This window comes from Hippopotamus amphibius, chromosome 12, assembly GCF_030028045.1.
Source record: "Hippopotamus amphibius kiboko isolate mHipAmp2 chromosome 12, mHipAmp2.hap2, whole genome shotgun sequence".
NCBI lineage: Eukaryota > Metazoa > Chordata > Mammalia > Artiodactyla > Hippopotamidae > Hippopotamus > Hippopotamus amphibius.
The window spans coordinates 99,341,422-99,348,938 of NC_080197.1; the positions used below are offsets into that span (position 1 = coordinate 99,341,422).

Consider the following 7,517-nt stretch of genomic DNA (forward strand, 5'->3'; position numbering starts at 1 on the left):
CCCATCCTGCAAATACAGACACGCTCTCCAGACTATCTGGTGGGTTTTTTTTTATCTAAACCTGGTCTGTGAACGTCTTTGAGTGCTAGAAACCATCTTCCAAATTCATTTCTTAATTACTAAATGAATCTTATGATAATAATTGTATGAAGCAATGAGTAAGACACTTGGGAAAACTGATATGTGTACAAAATAAAGATTCTTCCATTTATATATGATATACGTGTGTGTATCGTGTGTGTGTGTGCGCGCGCACGTATGATGGAGCCTAAAGAGTCAAGAAAGAGAAAAACCCACCCACCCACCCACCAACCAGATACATCACCCTAGGTCATAATATGTGAAAATCCTTTATTGTTGAGGGGTGGGGAGAGACATCATGTTTTTAGGATGTTACAGAAACTCCAGGGCAATCTGTGGTCAATGCCTGCAGGGACTGGGGATCGTCACTAGGCAGTTTCTACAGCGGGTGGGGTAGAGGGATCGAGAGGGAATCAAACCACAAGAGTGTTACAAAGATGGGGACGAGGAAGGGAAATAGGAGTGCGTGCACCTGGGGATTGGGAGAGGGCGACAGGTGTCTTCACGATGCAGCCCAGGAGTCCAGAAGTGGAGTGCTAAGGACCAGAAAAAGATGCAATTACATCTCTGTCCTGTAAAACGCCCACCAACCACCCACTGGGGAGGCGGGGGAGAAAGGGAGCGGCATCTGTAAGGGAGCAGAAGAGAGAATGGAAGTCTTAACCCTCAGCGCTCCCTGTGGCCGTTGAACCAGAGGGCTGAATGCTCCCAGCCGCGGGTGCGTGCATCTTCGCAGCTGCCGTGTTTATCACGCTGTGGCCTGGGGGCCCGTGCACAAAGCTGTAGCGGCAGAGTTCATAGCATCCTGGCATCCCCGTGAGCCAGGCAAACTCTCAGCCCATCCAGTGCACCCTGGGGCAAATGCTCCCCTGGCCTTACCCTGTCCCTCCTCCTCTTGCCAGAAACCTCCCAGAGGAAGGACAAGCCCAGGGATCACTTCCTTTTTCAGCAGTTTCACATGAGTGAAATAAGAGGGCACAATGATCTGTGTTGATCCATCTCCTCTAATCTCCTCTAAATGCTAGCCCCCAGGGACCCTGTGTCTATCCTTCCCGGCACCTAATAGGGTGAGAATGCACCATCAGTGGTGAGATTATGAGGGCTGCAAATATGGGCCTGGTCCCTCTGAAAGAGCCTAGATTCACTAGAAAGCATTAAAAGTAGATTTCCACAATGTGCTTGTTTCTGCCATTTGTATAAAATACTATGGCAAAATTGCACTGTAATTATCTTTATGGCCAATGCAGAACGTCGGGGAGAGTATGTCATCCAGATATAGCTGCCCGTATAATTATCTGGCCGTCGGCAGGACTGAAATAACAATCTAATGAGAGCAAAATGATACCGTAAGTACCATGTAATCAGCGAGTTACGGTTATTACAGCTTTTTGTGCCCTCTCGCCCAACACTGAATGGGGGGCCAGACCCAGTCGGGGCTGGGGGAGTCACGCACAGGCAGCTTCACGGAGAGCCGGCTCTCGGTCCTTGGGGCTCCCTTGAGACCAGTGAGTGTGGATAACAGGGCCACAGGGCGAGGGGCAGGAGTCTCTGCAGAGACGGAGGCCTCCTGGTCCCTCTCCATCCCCCTCCCTACACCTTCTTCCGTCGTGGTGCAAAGAAAGCCATCAGATGCGCTGCTGCTGCTGTGTGTGGGAAGATGGTGTCCAGGCGAGGCAGATGGTTCCGTGTTTTGACAGGACACTTCCCCGGGGGACTCACACTCACATACCAAGTGGAAGAGCTGTCAGCCCACTCAGGCCCAGGGTCCAGCCCAGATAGCTCCAGGCAGACAGACCAGGGCCCATCAGGGACAACACTGGGACCTTCCCCACACCTCCCAGACTGCAACAATCACAGGAAAGCCAACACACAGCACTGTGTGCCAGGCACTGTTCTGAACACTTTACCTAGACTCAAAACCGCAGTCCTACGACATAATATTATGACCCCATGTTTCAGATGAGGAAATGGAGGCACATGAGGGTTTTGTAAGCTGGCCAAGGGACACAGCTGCCGAGTGGCAGATCCAGGATTCAGACGCACGCCATGTTCTTATTCATCGCTCTGCACAGAGCGATTAAGATATAGTTTCCAGCTACTCCCCATTAGAGTTCAGAGTTTGTTGCATTTCTTCCCAAATCACCCTTGCAGAGAGCTATATCGTGGACCCGATAACCCGAGATTCTGAATGATCCGAATTGTTTCAGCCTGGCTGGGAAGCAAAATGCTTCACCTGTGAATAGATGTGGTACCTGTAATTATCAGATGATGAGTTCTCCATCTTTTGCACAAATCACAAGAGAATGGAGTCCAAACAACAGAAGTTGCTCATCAAAGAGACCCAGGGGAAACCCCTCCCTTGATACTTCCCACCCCTCACTCCTGCTCAGTAGGAAGCCGGGGTCCATGAGACTGAAAAGAGATGAGAAAGACGGGGGGGTGGGGGTGGTGTGTGTATGTGTGTGTGTGTGTTCACAGACAAGCATGCCCTCCTAAGTGCCGGACACTGGCAGTATATTTAGGGCATTAATTATGAGCACTAATAACCCAAAGCATCAGAGGGACTGCTCCTCGGCAACCCCCCCACACACCCGCAGTCCCCTCTCCTTCCCCTAAGTCCTCACCTCATTCCACATTGGGGGGATATTTGAAGGTACCAAAACGGGGGGCGTTCTCTTGGTTCATGTCAATAGGAGTATCTGGGGCAAAGTAAACGGTGTAGTTAGGAGGGATCTTTCTGAATATGACCTTCACCCTGACCCAAAACCAAAGGGCAGACTGTGCAGGACAGCTTTGGAAGACTGAGTTGGGAAGAAGAGGGATGCTCTGTGTGGGAGATAGGGGCAGGAAGCAGAGCCTCCCTGACCCCCTCCCCGTTGCAGCGGGACTGTCTTATAAAGGTCTCCCTCTCCTGCTCCCTGGGAGGGCTGGACCGTGGATCCAAGCCACTTGGGTAGAAGGGGTGGAGGAACCCTCACTGTAGCTGAGAAAAGTCCTGCCTTTCCCTCTGGTGACACATGTGAAGCAACTGCCTTCTGCTGCATCTTTGCCAGCACCCTAGCCCTTCCACCGACCTCCACGTGCTCCTACCCGGCTGGATGTTCCTCTTCCCCATGAGACCCACAAAGAAGTCATGCATGTCACCTGCGGAAAAAGGGCCGACACCGTCAACAGCACTGATGAAGGGCTGATACATTTCTCCAGATGTGTGTCAAGACTTCTGAGGTTGGGTCTCTGGTCTCTGTTTCTGTGTCTCACCACAGCTTGACTCCACACAGTTATCAGCCTGTCCCCTAAGCCCACCCTCTCTGTCTACCTCTCCCTCCCCCACATTTCAAGAACGCGCTAAAATTCTCCCATCCAGCTTAGAATCTTCACAGCGCCAAGAGATCCTCTTGGTTCCCTCTAACCCACCAGTGGAGGGAGACTCCACCGTGCCCCTCACACCTGCTTCCTCTGCTCCCAGCGGCCTCTCACATTCAGGAAAGGCTGGCTGAGCAGTTGCAGCTGGCATGTTCTTTGCACCAGCTGAGCCGGGGCCAGCCAAAACAGTCACTGGGCCCTGTGCCCATGGGAGCTCTGGGCAAGTGGTCGGCAGAGATCGGGAGGGAGAGGAGGCTACTCACGTTTCTGGGGAAGTGATGACGCCTTAGGACCTGTGAAGCAAGAACAGGCATGTAACTGGGGAATGGCATCTGCAAAGTGACAGTTAGAGGGGGTTCAGGTCCCAACCCTCAATAATTCACTAAGCCATCTCCAGTCTCCTTCCCACGCGAAGGGGTCTCCCAGGCCTCCTCAATCTTCAGAATCCTGCCCCACATGCCTCTCTCCCTGGGGGCTGCGTCCTACCCACGCTAGCCTTGCTCAGCATATTGAGCAATCCATCCAGGGAGACTGAGCGGCTGTCATAGAGTCTCCGGAGCAACGACGGGGGCAGCTGGTAGAGATTCGAGTCCTTCTAGGGGAGAGAAACAAACAGGGCTGAGGAGGAGGCTGACACCCAGTCCATTCACTCTTTCCTCACAAGAAATGGCCTCTTCTGGAGCCTGTCAAGCTGAACCTGACATCCTATTTCTTTCAGGTTTACCGTAGAAGAGAAGTAGGCTCTCAAAGTGTGGTCCGGGGACCAGCATCACCGCTGGGAGCTTGTGAAAAATACATAATCTTGGCCCTACTCCAGACCTACTGAGACAGAATCTGCATCTTAACCAGGCCCCCGGGTGATTCCTAGGCACAGCAAGGTTTCGGAAGCACATGCAAAGGGAACACATTGGGCATCCCTGTAGGCTGACCAGCTGTCCCGGTTTGCCCAAGCATGTAGGGCTTTCAGTGCTCAAGCTGGGACAGTCCCAGGAAAACTGGGACAGTTGGTCATGCAATCTCCCAAGCTCGAAGGGGAATGACCCCTGGGGCCCGCTCCCAGCTCCGGCCACCTCTCAGTGAGAAGGGCCATTGGTTCTTTTCTCCCTGGCACATCTGGAACCGGTTTGACCAAGGAAGTGGTTGTCCCACGAAGTGAATGAGCCAGGAATTCCTGCACTCCCAAGAAAGGCTCATCAGACAGAGCTAGTGTCCTCTGGTCTGTGCTCCATGATTGAGCCACAGACAGGATTCAGTCCTGGGGACAGGTGAGGGTAGGCAGCTGGGGCCATGAGCAATCCTGAAATTGCCCCACTCTGCACTGTCCGTGGATGTTTCTCTTCCTGCGCTTCCCACCACCTCTCCCTCTCTTTTCTTCATCAGTTTCTGCCTCTGGTTTTCTCGCCCTCTCCCCTCTCTCCCCTGGATTTACAATTTCAGGAAGGCAGCATGCTCAGAATGAAGCCTCTTCTCCTCCTCCACACTGAACCCCATTCTAGACCTGCTGCCAAGCAGGGGTTCTTAATCATCTTGGTGGTTTCTTTTTTAACAACTTGGGCACAGCAGGATGGTCGGTGGGTACACGCCACATACCCAGTTCATTGTGGCTGCAGAGAGACAGTGACAATTATCATGTTTGGAGATTTTCACCTTGAAGCTCAGTGGAGCCTCTCTCTCCAGAGCCCAGGGGTCCTCGGGTGACTGAGCACACGCAGATGTGCATTTACCCAGGATGCACCCACACACGTGCCAACCTGACTTCCCAGGCACACATGCATCATAGCCCCATCCCATCCCAACTTCCCTCCTCCTCACGGACCTGCAGGGAGAAGGGGTAGGATGGCAGTCTCTCTTTTATTGACCAAGAGGGGCAAGGTCTCGAAGCAAGTTTGTCTCAGAGGAACAGACCCAGATATTCTGACTGTCTCCAGCTGGAACTTTGGGCTCCAAACACAGTGTCCAGCCCATATCTGGCACTCGTTTTTTTTTTTTTTTTTAACTGGTTCTGGTCTTTTGGAGCTGCTACAACTGCTGCCACCAGCAAGGCTGCCAGCCTATCATGCCTTGGGACACCTCGCCAGCTGGACGAAGGCTGGTGATCTCTCTCTTTGCCCAGGCCACAGCTTCCCACGCAGCCACTTCCCCAAATTGTTCAAATATTCTGTGCACCTCCTGTAATGAGATGCTAAACAGATCTGAGCTGGAGAGGCAGTTAGACTTCACACACTGAATTTGTAACAAGTTCCACCTGTAATCATCTTAAAAGCATTTGTACCAATGTAATTGCTGTCTTTTCAAAATCTTGAAAAGACTTCCTCCCTGCTCTCCCCCAGTACCCCTACCCTGACAACTCCTATTCTTTTTCTTAGAGGAACTTCGGAAATTGGGGGCCGAACTGTTTTATGGGATTTTTTTTTCCCTTTCCTGACTAAGCAGAGGCTAGAGGGGGACACGGGAGAGGAAGAAGGGGTTGGGATCTTAGGAGCACCTGAGGTTACTGGGGGTGGATGAGCAGGGGATAAGGGCATGTATTTGAATTTTGAAAACAAAATAATACATATAACTGAGGTAAAAGAGCATACAAATGACCATTTGGGAGAGAAATTCTGAGTGTGTTTCATACCATCCAGGAAGTGGGGAAGATCTGCCCCTGCAAAGGGACAGAACCTGAGCTGGACCATAGGGAACCTGAGACCACCCAATCCTACCCTCGCAGTACCATCCAATCATCATGTCACCAGACAATCACAACCAAACAACGGATCAGTAGGGCACCTTTTATGTACAAGGTGTCCAAGACATGCAGAGGGACAGAGACACGGACAGACATGCTGGGAGAACACGAGGCCGCCAGAGAGGCAGGGCGGTCCAGCCCTCGGATGGGTAGCTCCCCATCCGCCCGTCCCACCTTCCTCCCGACAGCCGTGGGACGGGCAGAGCGCGGCCCCCACGATGGCGCCCCTACTCTGCCAGGGTGGGTGAGCCGGAGGGGCTGCCTTACCCTGCTGTGGCCCCCACGGGGCGCCACCTGCTCCTGAGACTCCTCACAGACGGCGCCAAAACTCCAAGGCAAGCTGAGGGCCAGGATGGCCGCAAACAGCAGGGCGCTCCGCATGCTGCCTAGGAGGGTCGGGGGGCAAGACAGGGAAAGTGGGGAGGAGGAGGGCACGACACAGGTGCAAACGTGGGGGACATTCACGGCCAGCAGCCTGGCTTAACCCTGCTTCCCCAGCCCCCAACTCTCCCGCCCAAGCCGTGGTCTGGGAGAGTCTCTGAGCTGGAGGGGCTCAGTTTCCCTGCTCCCCCATCCCACATTTCCCCAGGATGTTCACCTGGCAATGAGCAAGGCCGCAACAGTGTGGGGGACTCTAGCCTCCCAGGGAGGTGACAGATTTATAGGACAAGCGTGGATCTACTTCCTTCGTCGGCTTGCGGAGGGATCCTGGGTGCTGTTTCCCAGCCCCAGGTACCCCAAGGCTTAGGCAGAGGCTTTCTGACCCTGGAGGAGTCAGCCTGTGCCCACAGGCTCCAAGCGCGGCTGCATCAACCCCCACTGACCCTGCTCGCCTGCCCAGCAGCGTCTCCCCCGTCAAAGGCTGCCACCTTTATTCCCTCCTGCCTCTGCCCCCGTCCTCTCCTGCCAGGGCCTGTCCGTCCAGCATTCCCCCGTCTGTGCCCACCTGTGGAGCAGCTGTGAGCCTGGGGCAGATGGTCTAGCAGGATCGGGGAGCCGGCCCGGAGCACTGCCCGCTCCCCACACACGCTGCTGGTGCTGCCGTGAAGAGAGAACCGGGGAGTGGAGGGGCTCGGGGAGTGTGGCAGGAACTCTGGCCCAGCTCTCTGATAAAGGCTCTGGGAGGGTCTGGGGGAGCCGGGGGAGGGGCTGAGAATCACCAATCCCAGGGTGGCTGGAGGGGAGGGGGAGGCTGGTGGGGGGAAGGGGGATATAGGCTGCAGCCCCACACACACACACACACACACACACACACACACACACACGCACGCACACACACACACGCACACGCACACACGCATGCACGCGCGCGCACCACAAACCCAGCCGTGAGCTGGGTTAT

The 7,517-nt window shown here is 54.2% G+C and overlaps 1 protein-coding gene across 1 annotated transcript; it reads right to left on the reverse strand.

The window, feature by feature from the left end:
* Positions 1-334: 334 nt before the first annotated feature.
* On the reverse strand, positions 335-7,210 carry TAC3 (tachykinin precursor 3). The gene is made up of 7 exons (XM_057703207.1): positions 7,122-7,210; positions 6,443-6,561; positions 3,931-4,039; positions 3,708-3,737; positions 3,172-3,225; positions 2,706-2,780; positions 335-617 (listed from the first exon to the last, which is right to left on the reverse strand). Exons 2-6 carry the CDS (start codon positions 6,554-6,556, stop codon positions 2,707-2,709), a joined length of 381 nt encoding a protein of 126 aa, XP_057559190.1. The 5' UTR covers positions 6,557-6,561; positions 7,122-7,210; the 3' UTR covers positions 335-617; position 2,706.
* Between the last annotated feature and the right edge of the window lie 307 nt (positions 7,211-7,517).